Source organism: Anticarsia gemmatalis, chromosome 2, assembly GCF_050436995.1.
Source record: "Anticarsia gemmatalis isolate Benzon Research Colony breed Stoneville strain chromosome 2, ilAntGemm2 primary, whole genome shotgun sequence".
NCBI lineage: Eukaryota > Metazoa > Arthropoda > Insecta > Lepidoptera > Erebidae > Anticarsia > Anticarsia gemmatalis.
The window spans coordinates 854416-875547 of NC_134746.1; the positions used below are offsets into that span (position 1 = coordinate 854416).

At 34.5% G+C, this 21132-nt stretch overlaps 1 protein-coding gene across 2 annotated transcripts in view; it reads right to left on the minus strand.

Moving 5' to 3' along the window:
- Positions 1–302: 302 nt before the first annotated feature.
- The window catches only part of Nlg3 (Neuroligin 3), a 117017-nt gene continuing 96187 nt past the window's right edge, over positions 303–21132 (minus strand). For both annotated transcript variants that reach the window (XM_076123780.1, XM_076123770.1), the window contains exons 5-12: positions 18351–18467; positions 17881–18006; positions 11358–11502; positions 8859–9071; positions 6277–6415; positions 4218–4369; positions 3214–3372; positions 303–2992 (exon numbers count right to left, since the gene is read on the minus strand). In XM_076123780.1, the coding sequence (XP_075979895.1) occupies positions 2143–2992; positions 3214–3372; positions 4218–4369; positions 6277–6415; positions 8859–9071; positions 11358–11502; positions 17881–18006; positions 18351–18467 (1901 nt within the window). In that variant the 3' untranslated portion in view covers positions 303–2142. The remainder of the gene's footprint in view (positions 2993–3213; positions 3373–4217; positions 4370–6276; positions 6416–8858; positions 9072–11357; positions 11503–17880; positions 18007–18350; positions 18468–21132) is intronic.

The window sequence follows — 21132 nt, forward strand, 5'->3', positions numbered from 1 at the left end:
ATTCTCTAGAGTAAAGTTTGTCGTTTGAATTTTGTTCATTGATGTTTTTAGTTTTTGATGCGTTAAATTGCAGGATACAGAAAATGTTAATTAACTGAAATATAATAGAACTAAGGTATTCTTTTAATATACGATTTTGACTAACGTAATTGAATTTGTAATTCACAGAAAGACTTATTATAATTTCATTGTAGTTTGGTTTATTATAGCCTCTTTTCAGATTATTATTCATTTCATTTCATTAGGAATGTATGCCTTTGTGAAAGCTAATGAGAAATTTCAATAAAACATCATAATTAAATTTTCAATTTTATTTTATTAAAATTTTTAGTCTGTATTCCGGTGAGTACTTTATAATGAAGTCTTAGTACAGACTTTATTGATATCTATAAATACACTTACGTTTTTAACAAAATTAGTGCTTACGGATATAAGGAATCACCATCTAACAAAGTATATAAAAATGGGACAAAAATAACAAATAATAATTTTTATGTTACAACTACATTTATCAGAGTATCTGACAAGAGAGAACACAACTTTCTATCAGAAAGTCGTCCAAGTACGTCAGACTTAGCTATCGTCATTTAAACTAGTCAACAAATGAAAGTATACAATTTGACTAATAAAATTACATTTAAAATTAACGGGATCAGTCGTGGTTCTTAATAGAAATAAAATAGGATGTTATACAACCTGTCGTACCGTTTCCTAAGTTTATTTACATATGTACAAACGCTATTGGTCCATCTATGTTGAAAACAAAACTGACGTATTGCTCAAGAAACAGGTAAAGACAAAACACTTCAAGACTTTTTTTCTGTCAGAAAAACTTCGTTTAAGTCTATTTTTCCTATTGTTGGAATTCAGATAATTGATTTTTATTCGAAGAATACTTATAGACAGGTAATGTACAAAGAATCTGACTAAATTATCAGTTGAATAAAGTTACTTGACGTTAGAGAATATAGGCTTAAGTAGGATAATGTCATGCTTTTCATAGTTCTCAAATTCATGACACGAATTAAATATATTCACGCTTCATATAATAATTTACGATTCTAGTTTAAGAATCAGTAATACATTTAAACCAGTCAGGTGTGAAAAATCGACACAAAGAATTACTTTACTTCACATAATTTAACAATAAACACTACGATTTTCATAAGAGTCAACGTATATTTTCGTCCCCTTTGTCGTACACACATTTTAATACGAAATCACCTTGACTTTACTTGCCAAAAGAAAAATAAAATAAGCAAAACGTTCACCTGTTTCTTGAGCAAAATCTTTTTTTTTTTTCATCAAAAACTAAACACGCTTAAAAACCGACTTTTTTTCGAAGAACCATTATTGCTTCTAACTTCGATAAACCTTTGGCGAAGATTACATTGGTGTCTCATTATTCTTCAAATATCTAGTTTTTAAATTCAATATTAAATTCAAGTTCAGGCGGCTGTTAAATTTCTGACAATCTTATAAAAATGTTTTTTTTTGGCAGAACTAAATGATGTTGTAAAATGTTTTGAAACATTTACTTTAATGTATTCAGTAGAGTAACGATTTTAAAACATTTTAATTTCAATATAAACATTTCGATATTAATAATTTACAAATTAATCTATGTACAGATTCAATATAAATGTCAATACCAATAATTAAATTATATGAAAACCAAAAATACGCCACAAATTATTCACAAATAAATTAATCAAATTTTAACAGCCGTCCGAATATAACGACGATTAACCTTTAATATTTAAATTCACTATTGAGTATATCATATTGTAATTAGGATGGATATGCGGCTGAGCTGCTGAATTATATACAATTATTTCGCTATTTACAACCATATACATTAGTCCATACGTCCGGTAACACACTATACACTCCAACGTCTTAGATATGATATTCACGAACGTCACTTATCACTTTAATTCTCACTTCGAGTTTACATTTCACAGTTCACTCTGTCTCATTAGTTCTACACTTATAAATAACCTTCTAAGTTCAAGCAGTCACAGTCAATGTCTATATGTAGTCTGTGACACACTTGAGAAGGTCCGGCTCAAGTCACACGATCTCGTCATGATGGACAACGTCGCTGCAACTGCCGGCTCGTTGCAGTCATGCCCGCTGACGTCACACACGCAACTCCTCCATCGTCACGTTCGACTTAGCGTTCAGTTGCGTGTTCTTCTTCGTCAAAGTACTAGTGTTGATCATTTGCATTTGATGCGCTGACAACAACGGCTGATTCTCCTGAAGCTGCCCACTAGCCAAAGTATTTATGTTACTTTTACCTAGTTTGGGCGGTGGAGGTGCCCGAGGCAACGTCGCCATACCAGCGACGTTGTTACTCGGCAAATCAGCAAACTCAGGCGGTGGCAGCTGATGATGGGAATGATGATGATGACTTAAAATAGTAGCCGGATCATTCTTTAAACTAGTTTGGTAAGTCAACGCCCCTTCCAGGTCACCGCAAATGTTATTTGGCATCTGGCCATTTTCCGCTCGTTTTTTCAAATGAGCTCCATTAGTATGGCCGTCTTGCCCGTTCATTCTTGTTTTGTCTCTTTGGTAGTAGACGCCAGCAAAAATGAGGACATTAAGTATAAGTAGTGAGCATCCTATAGCTATGGTAACGCTAAGAGCGGTCGAATAAGCCGCGAATCCGTCTTCAGGCGAACTGGCAGTGGTTGTGTCTGGTTTGTGTACTTCGACACCGGCAGTGCTTTGAGTTGGAGGGTTTATACCAATTATGTTAAAGTTGAGAGGTGAAGTAATATTCAAGACACTTAATACTGGTATTTTTGTTGCTAGACCAGTATCGGTGATGACCATGTCTGTGGTCTTCTTGAACGGTGGACTGAAAGTCTTGAGGGTCGGCTGCAGAGCAGTCTCTTCATGTTCGAGTTGGTGATGTGATGGTGGCACATCTTCACCACCTGGGCGGTGAAGGTCTGGTACTAAGTTTAACCAGAACGACAGCCTGTTGACAAAGAAATTCCCTTACCAACTTTGTAAAAAGAACATTGCTTAACAATTTCATTCACACCAGAATTAAAAGTGGTACTGCAGATTTTCGTATTCAGTTAACCTTAATGGACCGAATTGAAATTCTTAATATCTTTTACAATTATTAAATGTTTCACAGTTTTGTAGAAAAAAGGGGTGTTAAAAAGTTCTACACGTTTCTGTATTTTCTCTTACCTGTGAGCTCTGTAATGATTCTTCAGTTTGGCTTTAGTATCGATGTTCAGGTATTTCTTATGAACAGCTTCATACGCGGTCCATTCAATGTTCTTCATTCGTACCCGCTCCTGTCTGCCTGCCCTTATTGGGTCACTTTCTTGAGCTTCGTTCGGATTTCTGAACAAAAATTATATGTTTTAATTTATTGAACCTGATTTAATTAATGATGTAAAGCAATTTACACTATCCTACTGTAAACAGCTCATATACGGTCGTCAAGGGCACCAAACAAAGGTTTCTTAAAACCCGTTTACAATAAAAAATGATTTCATCAATTGCTGTTTGTTGAAATTCAAATAAATAATATATTTAATTAAAGTCACAAGACTAACTATGTGAATCAGATTCGTTTCAAAATTGGCAATTTATCAAAAGTAAAAAAATTACATAGCTTTCAAACAAAGCCTTGACTAAATAATAAATTATTTTAGCTTTTCTTAAATCTTATCTCACAATTCTTGCCATTTACACTATCAAATCTTTTTGACTTTGTTCTATTCGTTCAGGACATTAAGAAAACTAGTTTTTCAAATGTCTTCTTTTATCTTTTGTTTTACTGATAAAATTATTCCATTTATAAATCTAGTTTTTTTCACTTCAAATGTCTGAAATTTTTATACAAACTATTAGTGACTGGTTTCAGAAACGAAAAAAAAATGTTTAGTTATTGTTAAAGAAATCTTTTCATAAATATATTTTTCGTCAAAAATCCGCTAGGGACGTTATCTGACACTTTCTAAACCACGCTGAAACTATTTTGGTCATCATTTTACTACCTAAATGTAAACTATACCTAACAGAAAAAGTGGTCGCAAATATTTGAAAAAATCTTTTACATCTTACTGATACAAAATATAAACATTGAAGTACCTACATAATTACACGGAACATAATAACAAAAAACAAATGAAACTGAACAAAACTCTACAACAAACCAATTTCATGGTTCACAAGTAACTCACCCGGTCTTCGCAAAGTTGCCCCAATACAGCATGACGGACTCGGACAGAGCTATCTCCGCTTTGGTGTAGTTTCTCGCGAAGTGGGCCAGGCCCCCGACGAGAGGGGCGCCGAATACGTACGGCAACTCCTCGCCGTGTATACAGCCTTGACGCTGAACACAGACTTGAGTTTAGTTATTGTTCAAGATTAGTACTTACAAGAGAAATGTAGCTTTGTTGAATTACTATTTAGAAGGTTTTCATAAAAGGTGTATCATTATATCGTGACTATTTTTTCATAATATTATAATCACGTTTAAACATGGTTAAAACATGGTAACCACTTTAAAAGGGCGATTATTTTGACAACAGTTTTCTGATATTTATCGCACGTGATTAAATAGATATATCATAGACAGTTTAGTAGACAAAATTCGCAAAACGGTTAGACTATTAGTCACATACGTAACTAATATACCCTTGGACCAAAACTACATTACTACAAATGTTGAAGAACCCATGCAAGTAAAGTTTATTACCATATCTAAAATCTCCTTTAAATACCGTACTAAATATTAACACATAGCTCTTACAAGAGCACCTCCATTTTAGCTAACTACTTGTCATCATAACTTACAACTAAACAGCTAAACTACACCAAACTGTTACCCTTGCAACCGTTATTGCATCATATTTAACCCTCCAATATACTAAATTGTTCAAGACGCTACCGCTTGTTAGCTCATCTATCGCAAACGAACTCAACACCCTAACTACCAATTTATAATGAACCCTCATTTCAAAGCAATTATACGGTGCCAGGTGTCATCATTAAACGGTGCAGTAATTGCTCCTCAAAATGTGGGTAGTTTGGATCGTGTGATGTTTATGTATCTGTGTTAATCAGTAGTTTAATGTTCGATATTATACGGGTGAGTTGGTGTAATCTCGTGTTGTGGTGCCAATTGTGCGTTAAACCGATAATTCTGGACAATTGCCGATAGGTTATGAGCTGTTTCGATACGATTGATGTTATCTATAAAATTTTATTGTGCGTTCATTTTAGAGTTGGTTTTTAGAGTAATCATGTGTTTCGTTGTGTTTGTTACTTTATATCGCAGTTTAGGCTCGTGTAGTTACATATTTTGATTGTTTTTTTTTTTAATATTACGTGTATCTTGGCGTAGTTTTTTTTTTTAACAGAACTTTTGTTATAAACTTGATTTTTACCTAACAAAAATGTTGTAAAACAAATGTTATTCACACTTTGAATTAAATTATCTCTAAAATAATCGCAAAGAAATGTAAGAGCCCATAGCAACAACTAAGTTATTGCTTAAATAAGCTTATAATATTACTCTGAATTAATCAAGCATATAAAACGCACTCAATAAACACAATACTCCAATAATTTCACAAACAAATTCGTTACTTTCCAAACTTATTTCATAGGAGTTTACTGAACAATTGCTTTGGCCTTCAAGTGCCCACATTTTGCACTAACGAGCTGAGCTCGGAACAAATTAGATTTATCAAATTATACCATTACGAACTTTTACATTACTTAGTTTTGAAGTTTGAAATTTAGTTCTTGACGCCGAAATTGATAAGCTTTTGATGAATAGTTTTATTTATTATGACGGTTTTGGGTTCTGTTAGAACTTTTATTCTGAAATATTATTTGGTAATGTATTATTCTGAGCTTCAAAAATCTTAGAAAATTATCAGACTGCAAACTTAATGATTTCATACATATAGTACGAAATCATATCTATCGTGATTTTCGCCGTCATTTAAGTATATTTTATGTTTTTTTAAAAACCATACCATTTTCTCTTTATAAAAAGAAACTATAGAAATAGAAATGTCAGAATGTGCAGGATTGGTGATTTTGAAAACCTTATTTCCGACTATATGAAAAATAATCATCTCAAGAACAAATGTTGGTTGTTCATCACTTCACTTCTTGTACAAATACAACTTCATACACCAAACAGGTTGGTAGCAGCAAACTATCAAGTAGCATTCATTCATCATCCTTAGCAACACACCTTACAATATTCACATTCTAATTACTAACCTGTGGGTAATCTCCGTACTTAGTCTGATAGTCAAACACGTAGAGGTAGGAGTTCCTTCGCAGTGCTGAATGAGTGTCAGCTGTCAGTACCATTGGAGCCACTACTTGAGCGTCGCTTAGAGCTTCCAACGTCTCGTCTCTGTGAAACACGTCACTTAGTAATTGGTATTGTCTACTTCAATTACATTAGGTCTTGTGTTTAGATTGAAGTGTTTCTTGAATTAAACTATTCATATAACTAGAGAATACTTGCTCTCCTAACCTGGATTTTTCATATAAGATTGTAATATGTTATAATTGTGTTGTATGCGATCAAAAACTGGGGGACTCCTTATAGAAAAATTGAATCGAACTCTTAGCTAGACACCGGTTGGAAAAGTAAAGAGTAGCACAGTTAATCTGCACAATACGTTAGCTATTCTAAACAGTTCCTTATAGACAGGTTTAATTTTTTATATAGGAATATTTTGGTTGTTATTACTTATAAATAACGACATGAACTTATGGCTAAAACTTAATCATACTTTCCCATGGCGCCATAACGTTTTGAGTTACGTTCAAACAAAATCCTTAGGACGTTAGATAGTACTTTAGTTCACTACAACCGCATCAATTTCAAGTAACACAGTATTATTCTTACCTGATCAAATATTATTAGTACAAGCAAATGACAAGACAAACTGAACAGCTACTAAACAATTAATTCTCATTACACTCGAGTGTCTCGTCATTATTCCCCAATAGGATTCCTGTTCGTGTATTAACTAATTGAAATATTAATGAACCTCGTCACGGTGTAATGATGTATCATTTTTTTGATGACGTTGTAAATGGAAGTTAATTATTATCAGATTATTTTAATTCAAAATAAGAAAGTAAGAGATCCTAGAAGAACAATGAATCTAGAATTTTGGTTTTGGAGGAAAAAAAACAAGTATTTTGTAAAAGTTATTAGTTGAGATATTTTTTGACTACTCCTCCCCCCGTTTCTGATAGTAAGTCAATTATTAGATCTATAATAGATAGTTTTAAAAATATTTAAGCAGTGGTTGGATCTAAAGAAAAAAATCTTTTTTACCAAACCATTTTCTTGTATGTCAAAATTATTAAGTAACTCTGATTGAATTTCAAACTAATATTATTCTTTAATAAGTTATTATAGGTGTGGGTTTCGAAACAGAATTCAATTAATTCCATATTATAATTTAAGTTTTGCTTTAGTAAACTATCAACAAAAATATTATGTGGGAATAATTAGTTTCGGAGAAAACTTCAGTTAATTACATAAAAACATTTGCAAAGGTCACCAAAGTTCAAAAACATTGCGTACTTAATATTACTTTAATTTATTAAGGACCAATTAAATGGCGGCCATTATGAGATCAAGATGTGTTGCAACTTTTCAAACATACCAAGTTCCATACGTATTTCATAATAAATTAACTGCATACAAGTTTCCGAGGAACATGTACTTTGTGCTCTCATTCCATCCTTTGGCAAGAAATTAGCGATCGCGTACTCTCAAAACTTGCAAGTTCTACATTCCCATTACTCATTTCTCGAGCCAAAAGCGTAGAAGCATTTATGTGCCAAACTCTATTTACAATTTGTTTTACTAGTCTAAATATTTCGATTTTTACACTTCTTTGTATTGCTAAGCATGAAAATCTGGACTAATGAATGGTAAATTGCTTTATCTCAAACATAACACTTTGTGGAGCTTTCTAAGTTTCATCGAAATCGATTCAGCAATTACGAATTCGTTCGACCTTGAAGAAACAAACAAATTAAAAAGAAACTGTAGCCTAATGACTTACGATTAAGAAATTGTGTATTCTACATATTGCGCAACCGGAATGAAATCAATCCCAAACCCGTTAGTTAATTAAGCTGATAGAATGGATAAAAGCACAAAATTCAAAACATTAAAAACTAATCTTTTTATCAGATTTTAGGTTTTGGAAAAGTTCAATGACCGAAGAAAATTGTTATAAAATATAGAAACCGCAGTTTTATGTGTAAACGAAAAGACAATTTATTTCTGCTTAGGATTTTGTTCTAAGTTTCTTCCAAGTGCAATTCTCTACGCTCTAAGCTTTTCTAAGTACCTATTAAAGTGGAATTTACTTTTAAACAGTTTCTAAATGCAGTCTTAAGTTAGCCAACAGTAGTTATAGCTTTGAACCTAAGGCCATTACACGTGTTTCTTGCACATTATAGTTTTAACTTTTTGTGTATTTAGACGATCTACTACGTTACGTGATGCGTTTTACAAGCATTTATTATCCTTAGCGCATTTCTATACAGACAGTACTGGTGATTATCGAGAATTAGGCATTTAAATCCTACTGCCAAAATAGTTCTTACGGAGTCCGGTAGCGGCGCTAATCAGATTTTCGTGTAAAATGTTTCGATAGCTACTAATCATTGCTTTTGACTTTTAACTGCAGCTTGACTATACCTGTTGTTCATAAGTCGTTGAATTGCACAGTAAAAAAAAATTGCAAATAATAATAGAAAGTCGTCATGTTTTTCTTTTTATATAAATTAAGCGAGTAATTCAACTTTGAAAGACAACTCACCTGATATTAATCGGATGCTGCACAGGTCTTTCCCAATCCGTGTATTCATTAATAATAGTCGCTAAAATCTCAGAAAGGTGATAACTGTAGGTATTTCTAACGAAAGACTTCAAGATCTTGGATCTTCTGTCAGCTTCGATGCCGTATTGTACGTCGTCTCCACTGAAGGCGAAGTACGCTTCTGCTTTTGTTACGCCGAGCATTAAATCGTACCTGTTAAGAAAAGCAATGTATTAAAAAACAATTTTGAAACAGTTTTATTTGTTTCTTTGGAATTCTAGTACGATAAACCCGAATACGAACATATTCTGTTTAGTTTTTACTACAAATGGGAAGGTGTCTGCTTTCTTTCATACTCTTCTTCGTTGTTTTGTATCTACTTCTTCTCGTATTATTTTAAAGAGAACAATATTTCTCATATCAAAACAAACAACAGTTATATGAAACTAAGACAAATTAAAACATTATCTCTACATCGAGATAAAAGTATTGCCTTGACGCATTTTACATATTTTAGCTGCACAGTTGCAGACTGGTGCAGCCAAGGACACGGTAGCGAAGGTGGCTGAGGAGTTCCGGACCTTCCGGGAGCTTATGTTCAGTGTACTCAGCTTGCTTCGGCAGCAAATAGGCGAATGCTTGCGGTTGGTTGACTCCATGGAGACCAGACACCGGAGGAAGGATTTGCTGTTCCTGGGGATACCGGAGACCACCAAAGTGGACAGTCATTCTCTTGCCATTGACATCCTACACGGCAAGATGGGAATGACCAACATCGCGTCCACGTCAATCAGAGTCTGCCATCGGATTGGAGCTCCCGGAGGTAAACACCATCGTCCCGTCCTGGTACGTTTTGCAGATGCCGAAGTCCGGTCTTCAGTATGGAGAGCCAAGGCAAAACTGCGAGGGACGTCAGTATCCGTGAAGGAGTTCCTGACTAGGCCCCGCCAAATCACCTTTGCCAAGGCGCGGCAGCATTTTGCCTCCATCCTTTCCCATCTTAACATGTCTTCCGGAGTTCTAGATTGGTTTTCAAGTTATCTTCAAGGACGCCGGTAGTCGGTTCGTGTCGGTGAATCATCATCGATCTGGTGTGAACTCGACTCTGGCGTTCCTCAAGGCGGCATCCTCTCCCCTCTTTTATTTTCTTTTTTTATTAACCATGTAACTTACAACCTTCAGTGTTCGTATCATCTGTATGCCGACGACTTGCAGCTTTACTCACAAGGAACCGTGGACTCAATATCCACGACGATTGACTCGGTTAATACTGACCTTGACCACATCAGGAACTGGTCAGAGAGGTTTGGCCTGGTTGTTAATCCTGCCAAGTGCCAAGCCATTGTGGTAGGCAGTCCTAGGAGTATTAGCCGGTTAAAGGATGTGCAAATGCCTCCAATCTTGTTTAATGGCACCACAATACATGTATCTTCCCATGTTAAAAACCTTGGCCTCTACATCGATTCCACTCTTAGCTGGAGAGACCAAGTGGCAAATGTTTGTCGTAGGGTTACCTGTACTTTGCGAGCCCTATATCGCCTTAAGAACTTTCTGCCATCCAGGACAAAAACAATGCTTGTACAAACCTTGATTATTCCTTTAATCGACTATGGTGACGTGTGTTACTTTGACCTGAATGCAGATCTCCTCAATAAACTTGACCGGCTTCTTAACAATTGCATTCGATTTATCTTTAACCTTCGAAAGTATGATCATGTCTCTTCCTATCGCTCCCAACTCAGGTGGCTGCCAATCCGTGAGCGCCGTAACTTACGGGCTCTTACAACACTTTTCTCCCTTCTCGGCTCCCCCACCCCCCCAGCCTACCTGACTCCCCACTTTCAATACTTGTGCGATAACCACAATCGCCATCTCCGCTCTTCAAACAATCTTCTTCTTCTTTGCCCCTCCCACACCTCTGGTTTTGTTAACTCCTCCTTCCCTGTTCAGCCTATTCTATTATGGAATGCACTCCCCTTCGAAATCAGGGCGTCCACTAACCGTCTGGCATTCAAGGCCAAAGTTCGGGATCTCTTGCTGAACAAAGTTGCAGAATCATCACTTTTATCATAGTTTATTGGTATATATTTATGGTATTTATATAGGTTTCTATTATTTTACATGTTTTATAATTTATAATACCTAATAATAATATGTATTATAACGTATTTATTTATGTACCTAGTATTATATTTTGTATGTATGTAGCTATGTGTATTTATTAATATTTATGTATTTTTGTATACTTCTTTCCATTTTAATCTTTCTTAACTATTTGTTTATTTTGCTCAACTCACTCCTTCACTTCTATTATACACCTACTTCTTCTTATCTCTGCATCACCCGTAGGTTGACTGGTAGAGAATGCCATTGGCATTAAGTCCGCCATTATACATTTTGTATATGAAGTTAATAAATAAATAAATAAATAATTACAGACTTGAGACATTTTTGAGCAAAATCAATCACAGCAAGCAGGCTATTCTATTCGGTACTTACTTAGTAAGCTGTGCAACGGCACTTTTCCTCATAAGAACAGCGTTGATGATGTTGATAGCATTTTGTTGTTTACCAAGCGGCGCGTGCGCCATCTGTCCGCCCCATTCGTAACCATTCTCTGGATTTATTAGCAGGTCACCGGTGTCTGTTGAACAAAATATGCTATAAGTATTTTTAATAAAATGTTCATATATCTTTCATATTATTTAGATAATATACCGATCATTCAGCTTTGTGTGTTTAAATATAGCACCACTGCGAAGGTAAAAAAACGCACGAACGACTGCGGTATTTTGTATACTATAAACCGGAAAAAAACTACAATTCGACTGTCAATATGTTTTCAATTGACAAAATTATTTGCGAAATCAATTTTTAAATCACTGAAAAATATTTTTTATTTATGTGTATGATGCCATGCCATTTCTCTTTAGGATTTTTCTTTGTAATAAAATATAAATATTTTATCAAATAAAAACATCAACTGTCAGATATGTTGCGAAAATTCTCCAAATATTTCGTTGCCTCCGACATGACCTGAAACTGTAGGACACACGTGTCTGAAATATGAGAACAAACATTGTGATATGAAAATGTTATTAAAAGTATCAACTTTGTCGAGCAAAGTCCTGTTGATGTTGAGTTAGGAGAATGTTTATGTTTTAAAACATTTTCGTTTCATTTACTTTGAATAGTTATTATGAAATACACTTAGCGGCAGAAAAAGTGGCCCAAAGCAAAACTACGATAAAACTTTTTAGAATATCAATATATGGTTACTATTTTGGCTATAACTATTAGTTAAACAGTTTATACACAAGTTTAGTTACAATTTACACTAAATAGTCGTAATTTTAAATCAAAAATGGGAAAAATTCAAAAATACAGCTTTTGTCGAAATCGCTTACTGAAAGTTTTTGCAAAAACCTAATTCTGCACCAAAGAAAAAATCTAGTTTATACCGCGTGTTACCTCCTCTAGCATTTATGGTGACCTGCATGCATTCTGGCATGCTTTGGAGGATGTTTTAATTACTTCTTGAAGAACTTTATCCCACACTCTGACTAGAGCGGTTCTTCGCTCACCAAGTGATTCTGGTGGGTTGGGCAGTGCGCATACACTGTTTTTTAGCATGTGCCAGACATGTTCTATGGGGTTGATGTCTGGACAGTGAGCAGGCTAAGCCAGTTTTTGAATCCCGATATCAGCAAGGTGCGATTCCACAACGCGGGCGCTATGAGCGCGCGCATTAAACTGCATTAGAGTTAATCCTCCCGACCAATGAAATCCATAAGTGGTACAACATGGTCTTGGAAGATTTCTTCAATGTACCCGGCTGCTGTTAGGCGCTGATCTACGATGACAAGCTCCGTACGTGCCTCCAAACATACACCTCTCCATACCATAACAGACCTACCTTTGTAACTGACCGTCTGACGTGTTGTGTTGGGAAAAAACCGTCCTTAATGGCGTCTTTACACTCTCTCACGACCATTTGGTGCTCTTAATGCTACTCAGCACTCATCGGTTAACAAGAACTTGCTCCATTGGTCGATAGCCGATTCACATGTTTACGAGCAAATCGTAGTCGCGCAACTCGATGGTGTCTCTCGAGTTCTGGTACTCGGGTTGGTCTTCCTGCCTGTAAATTACGTTCTTTTATCCTTCGCCTCATGTTCCGTTCACTAAGAATGACTCCGCGTGCCGCTTGAAGCCTCTAGTGAATCTCAAACGCTGTCAGAAAGCGGTTTCTCAGCACCTCGAGGTTAACAAATCGGTCATCTCTTGCGGATGTACATCGTGTTCGTCCAATTCCTAGTCGCCGCGTGTAGAGACCAGTCTCACGATACCTCCTAATCGCAGACCTTAAAGTGGTACGTGATACATTGAAAAATGCAGCCACCTCTCAATGGTAATGGCCCTGATCGGACAACAAGACCACCTAAGCCACTTGTTCAGCAGTAAGTGGCATCTTCAAATCTTTTCTAAAATCTAAATAGACCAATAATCAATAAAAATCATAAAGAAATTCGTTTCCGTGCAGCAATATTTCAAAATACAGAATTCAACTGACCTCTCGAATCAACACTGAATTCAGTTCTAACACACATTGTTAGAAAAAGTCATCCGTCACTTAAATTAATCTGAAATTCAACACTTCATAACACTAAACAGATCACTTCGCAACTACTTACAACAATATATCTTTCATATATTACTTAATTTGTTTACAAATTCACGATAAGCGCTTGGGCCACTTTTTCTGCCGCTGAGTGTAGTTGAATTGGTAAGTACAGTATAAATCAAGATTTTTTCCTGAAAGTGGTTTCAACTAAAAAATGCTACCATAAATTTACTTAATCGTCAAAAACACAGCTAATAAGCTCCCAGTTTATACATGTATTAAATATTTTATAAGGTTATTGTTGCACATTTTAGCCAACTGCAGATTTTCCAAATTTCATCGCACTACATTTTCTTAAAAGGAAATTCCGAAATTGTTCCAAGCTTCCCACATTCTTCTTGAAGAACTATTTTTTCCCTGTTTCCCACAGTATCATCACAGCAAATATACAATCTCGCGGCAAACACTAGAGATAAATCTGTCGCACCAAAGTTCGTTGTTTCCGCATCGGCATTCCGTCCACCCGCTGTTATTAAATTGTCGGCAAGAACTTTTCTCATCTCAGCTCGGAGAGCGTCAACGTTTTCAGTTAGCACACTTTGTTGAACAAGGATTTTTTGCAAGCTGATCCCGTTTCTCAGGGACAATTAATGTTTGCGACCGTGCCATCATTATGACGAAGTTTGACTGGAGATGTTGTGTATTTTTTAGGTCGTGTGTTTTATTGGTTATAAGAAGCTTATTTTTAAGATTTTTTCTGGAAATAGGTCAGCCGCCATCTGCAATGTATTATGACTGAAACTTTGTATTTTTATTTTTAAAATTGATGTACTTTATTATCTTCTAATCCTGGTAGCCTCTCCAGTTAAGTTTAATGTGCTAATTGTAAATTTACTTTTGAATTTTGTTTGAGTGTCCCCAACTTTGGATTTCAAAATAGAACTAATGACTATTTGTAAATTTGTACACAGTTGAGAAATTTGTTACTAAAATATCAATATTTATCATGACTATCTAGTGTAAACGATTAAGTAAAGGATTTTAGAAGAAGCAAATTTTCCAGAAATATTCATGCAAATTAATAGTACGACTCTCAAAATAATGAATGTAAACTAAATAAAGTTAAAGGACTAAGAAAGTTTCAAGCGAAGTTTAAGAAGGTTCATCGTCTATGAAATCTATTTGCAAGTTATTTACTTTTGATGGAAGTATTATGTAAGCCTGGGAAAACACTTAATGTTTCAAGTAATTCAATTTTAACTATTATGTAAGTGGTTTAACTAAGTTATATTAAAGTGGACTGCCGCGCAAGAGGTCTTTGGTTCGAAGCTCGGGCCAAATAGTCTTCTAAATTTTCTGTTAAGAATTTCTTAGAAATTGCCCGGACTTAGAAAGTCGTAGACCCCCATGCCTCGGAGTGGACGTCAAGTCGTCAGTCCTGCGCCTGACATCCGTGTCGTACCTGTGAATTGTGTAAACAAAGTCCTGTACAGTTGGCTGGCTTCAACGAAACTGGTCGCCGTAGACAAATATCGGCCAGGAGGAAATTATTATATTCAAGTGGAAATTATAGATATTGACGCCTATGTTTGCTTAAGCACTACGCCGAGGTGGATTCATAGAATTCGCTTGCACTAGCTCTTCATTTGAACTTACAGTAGTAATTCTACTCTTGTTGAATGGGACTTGACGATGAATAGTCACTTTGGCTACTGCTTTGATAACTGTAGCGATTTGAATAACAGATACAAGTTGTGTCAAGTATTTGGCATTTGAAGTTCCTGGTCCAAAATTAGTTCCTTGAAAGTACGTCTTGGAAGCTGATAGCGGTAATTTAATTTATTTGTACAGTTGTAGAAATTAGCTTCCGATATTGCTTTGATATCTAGTTTTTGTTAATTTAATTGATCGTTAGAATAAATATTTTCAGTTGCTGAGTAAATGGCAATGATGGCAAGATTTACTGTTTACTAGTTGACTCGGCAAACGTTGTTTTGCCATAAAAAAAAAAATTTAAAGTTTTATTATTCTCACACCTACTCAATATGCTCACAAAGTTTCATGAGAATCGGTCAAGCCGTTTCGGAGGAGCACGGTAACGAAAATTGTGACGCGAGAATTTTATATATTAGATTAGATATAAGTCCTACAATTACTAACTAAGTGTCAGTAAATAGAAATGCCTTTGCTTTGCTTATTGGATTTGTAAAAAACAAGCTTCATGTTGAGTTATGACAATATTTTGTCCCAAATTATTCTAATACTGGAACTTTCTAGACAACTAAATCACTTTGTCTTTGTTATATTTAATTCTAGCTATATTTATTTCTACATTTTTCTTTTGAATAACACTTACAACAAAAACTCGAAGAAGAACAGTACTAATACAATCAACAAGGGGGAATATTTGAGAATCTTTTCGTAATTAGTTTTCTTATATTTTCCCCGAGGAGCGACATGTATTGATAAACTATTTGGGTGTTTGCCAATCAAATAGCGTAACCAAGTATCTTGAAGTTGGTTGTAGTGTTTTTTTGGGACCCGTAAAAGAAAATGTAAGCATTATTTTTTTGACAATACTTTGGTACAATTGGTTAGGTTACACAAATATTAAATTTGTGCCATTAAATTTGCTTTGCCTTATGTCAGTGACATTGTATGCATCATGGCAAATTTTACTGTAACTTATCATACTACTTTAGATTGTCCTTGACATTACAAACAACAAAAAAAACAATCTTACTAATGTTTTAAATGCGAAGATTTGTAAGTATGTATGGATGTTTGTTACTCTTTCACGCAAATAGTACTGAATCAATTACGATGAAATTTGGAATGTAGGTAGCTGAAGACTCAGAGTAAAACATAGGCTTCTTTTTATCCCGAAGTTTCAGAGTGATCGCTATTTACAAGGGAAGGGGTTCCACGCGGACGAAGTCGTGGGCGACCTCTAGTATTTACGTGGAACTGACATTGTTAATGACGAAACGCGTGTGTATTTCACATACAACGTACACCTTCGGGTATAACAGGCGTGATATCAAGTTTGTATATACTATCGTTTTATATTAATCGCACAACACAAGTCCGAAATTTAATTAATAATGAGCAACAACTAAACACATATAGTTAATTTAATCACACATATTGACCAGTATAAATCATTATATCTACAATTATTCTGAAAACAAGCCTAAGTTCGTATTCCAACAAATTGGTTTACAGAAATCAAACAATGGTCGTTCCAAGAGAATATTAATTACCAATATAACGTGTTCAATATGTTTGTGTGCTTAGATGGAGGGAGGATTATCAGGTTAATACGATGTGAATGGTCCAACGACTAGGAATAAAGGATTCGGACTACATTAAGGCGACAAATTAAAAATAAAGTTAGTTAACCAAGTATTTTAAAACCTACTAACAGGAAATCTACGAAACCTTAATTATTAGGGTTTTTTGCTCACAATTGGTGCTGAATCTAGAAACTTTTGCTATAAACTTTTAATCCGGCTTTTAAGGTGAGTATGTACTTAGATTTTTTGTAAATTTTTAGGTCATCAACGCCAGTAGAAGAAAGGCAGTTCCGTCAAGTAAACATAGGTAAAACAACATATTAATTCTGTTAATTATCTGTAATAATTATACTTACATTTATTTATTCGCTTATATTGTTATTAGATTTAGCAATTTCATCATTTACACATCCACGATTAAACCACAATACATTTTATTTACATCAAAACCCACGATTCTGCTAACATTGATATTTTAGACAGAAACCCACACGCGTAAACATCAAATTTCACCATCCACAAAAATATATTACCCATTGAAGCCAGAAAAATTATTCCTACTTTATATCAATAACGATACATGTGTTTTTTCCTGTTTGTACGGAACACTTACAATCGTAGGATCTTCTCCCTACCGATTGACAAATAAATATTTTTATACGTATTCTTGTAGCGAACAACTAGTTTATTGAAGCTTCAACGTAATAAGAAAATGAGGTTCCGTTCCGCTTTTTGTTGAAATGTATTTAGTTTTTTTTTTGTATCGATATCAAAGTGAAGTTGTCAATAAGAATGTTTTTTTTTGTTTGTGTTGAAGGCTTTTTTCATGTTGGTGTAAATGACGGTGAAGATTTTGCGTAACCTACTTACCAGTTAATGGCAAAAAATTGTATGCTCACATTTTTACACAGAGCCGTAACTCAGTGATGTGTTATATACCATACCACTGTGGTCTGTTAATTTAATCCATAAATATGTAGGCATAATCATAGTTTACGTTTTCATGGCATTTGTAAATGCAAAGTCATAGACACAAATGACTCACATCAAGACCTGTCACAGATAAGTACTTATTTCTATTTGTTAATGACTATAATCTTACCTATAACAACACCGTCGACACTGGGTCCAAAGGCATACGCGAAATCCGGTGCTTGCACCGGCGCAGACAGTAGCGCCTCTAGCGGCCGCTCTCGTAAACACCTCAACAACGCTGGAGGTGTCAATTCTGATGACAAACATTTCAGTTAGATTTTTCTCTCTTATTGCTATTGTATTTCTAAAATACAATTTTGTGCAATTCTTGAAATCTCTAGTAAGTAAAAACACGAAATGATGAATGTGAAATTGTCTATCAATTTCTTTTTAAATACGACATAATTTAAGTTAGCGCGCGTGCTTTAAATTCGGTTTTCGAAATGTATGAACAGATTTTTAAGTTATGAATTTAACCGAAAAACACTTTTTACAATTACTAATGTTCTTTAAAAATGTGAGCACTTTAAAAATACGGACTCTAGCTGTTATTAAGAGAGGTAAAATCTAGTTCAATTTTATTTGAAAGTTCCTTACCTGGTGAACAGTTGGCATGAGTTGCAACTATTGCTGCATATTTACTGGGGTCGGCAACAAGCGACCATGGACTTAGTCCAGATCCTGACATCAGGATAGCTCTATGGAAGAGAAGACCTGTAACAAAAGAAAAATAACTTTAGTTCTATCTCATGTTATATTTACCAAAATTTTTCCTTTATTGCTAGACTAGAATGTCAAAAATTCCTGTTTAAAATTTTTTTCTTATTATGTTCTGGAATCGTAATCTAAAATCATTATACCCAAAGACTTTGCACTATCTTTTACAATATCAGTAATACTGACTCCTAAAGAAATCTAAAGTAGTGTTAACGTTTACAGAATGATCGGAAACCTCTGAATCTTCGTCAACATTGCTAAAATCATCTCAATCGTTGAAACAAGAATTGTTTCATACCAAAACACTTAAGCTTGTTCGACCATCAGCATCTCTCGCATTGAACAACTAAACGTCAACATTTTAAGCCGAAGCACTCGCGAGGGAAATCTCGAAACTGTAGCAAAACGCTTCACTTGTCAACACTTCAAATAGTTTGTATCGTCTGTTTTGAGCACAATAAAACTGTAAGCGGAGATACGCTTGGGTTATTGTCCTAAGCTGTTCGTATGGAAATACGTAACTTTGTAGCTAAATCGCTCTAAGTGTGTACAAAGTAGTAGAATTTGAAGAAAGTGGGACAGTAACTTTCAAATTAATTGACACGTGTATGAATGTATGGAACAACTGTCCTGTTAAAAAATCCCGAACATTAGAAAAACTTTACAAAAAAAAAAATTGTTTAGTGACCTGTTTAGACTTAATCAAACATTTTTAAAAAGATATTTCACGGAAAAAATTTAACCACAATATTAAAGTTACTAACTCATCATTACACTATTCCCTTCAAAGCAGAAAATTAGAAACTAAATTCCACAACCCAAAGAGTTTTAGATGTATCATACTCATATCACAATCTTAACACCAAAATGTTAACTAAATATCAAACTAGATGGTAATTTCTACAGCAGATAGTTATTTCTATAGCAGAACCATTCCAGAAAGTTCGATTGACACAGAACAGTTTCAATTGTGTGAAAACGACCACGGAACTCCCTGGCGAGGTATTTTGGACTAAGTGGTAATCTCAATAATAGTCGCTTGGTATTTAAGCTTCTTGCTAAATGGAAGTGTTACTGGGTTTTTGGGGAAAACCCTCTAGGGTTTTGGTAAACGTTTTTATGGTAAGCACTAATTTCGACTTCATTATTGTTAATTGGGAGTCGATAATGAAAGGTTAAACTGGTGAGTGGGAAAAAATACAATTTGGAAACCGATGATTTTGTACTATGTTGGGTATTGGGAAGGATATTGGCTAATTGGATCATTGCTTCTGATAATTGGATCCATTTGTGATTGTCCAAGTATTTTCTTAAGATAAATAATAAATCAACAAAATTATAAGGCTGTCTCAAATAATTTCAACGAACTTTACTAAATAAAGACTAAAACCTACCGCCGGGTACATCAACAAACTTGTAATCTACAACAGTCTTCAAGAAAAATATATTTGCCGCATTATAAATCTCTCATTAACTTGCCACGTCGTCAAACTATTTCTGCTTTAACTTTTAAATGAATCATGTTTGCATCAAAATATATTTTTATCTTAATTAGAGAGTTTTATTGCAAATGAAAAAGACTGGACCAACAATATTTTTAATCTCAAACACGACCAAATGACTATAAAATTAACAAATTCTGCAGCTCTTGAGAAAATCTGAAGCTAGATTGCATTCACATCTTGTTAAGAAGTACTCATTTATATGCTGCACAGCGTCCAGAAATGTTTAAGAACATAAAATGGATGTATTTTTGTAGTTTCTCGAAATTGCACTATCAGAGCTAAACGACGTTAAACATCGTATAAATCAAATGGATTTTCTGGAAGGAAAATAAAAACTCCCAAGTTCACATATCAGAGAAAAGACGATAATTCATTAAAATATAATAGCAACCGTAGCAGTGACAGTAATAAAAGAAAAAGACAGAAATAAAAATCCCTAACAAGTCTCCAGACATTAGATGTAGCGATCTTAAAAAATGAATAAACATCAAAAGAATGTACAAAATATTACAAGCAGGAATCTCGAAGATCCTATGGAACTCAAAGGAGATTTTCTGTACGGCTTTAGTAATGGACTTAAAAAATAAGCGAATATTACAGTTGCGACTGAAACGAGACAAAATAAGAAAGGACCGAGAATGTCCCGGCCAACGAAGTCTTAAGATATAATTCTTGCCGGGTATTAACATTTTGAAACGGTAGAAGTGCAGTTATATCCAGTAAATCTGCTTTGAATAGAAGACTTTATTAAGAGTATGATCATTTTGAATCTGTAAATAGTCTATATAATTTTTTCTCGGTTTATAAAAAACATTTATTATCAATGCCACAATTCTCCGTATAATTAATATTTTGAAGTTTAAAAAATATTCTATCTTTGGCAGAATCAGTAGGATTAGACCAGACATCATCAGACAGTATCTTTTTAAAAAAAATCCATGATAAAAAGTATGTCGCCTTATTGGAGAATAATATATAATAACAATTTTGATTTTTCACGATTAACAATTTTAAGCAGATATACCATAGATGATAACAATCATCATAGTATAACTTCAGAACGGCTTTGACTATTCTAGGACACGAGCTGATCAAGTCCCCAGATAGCATCTCGTACATAACACGTCAAGCAAAAATGATAGTCATCATTCAGTTGA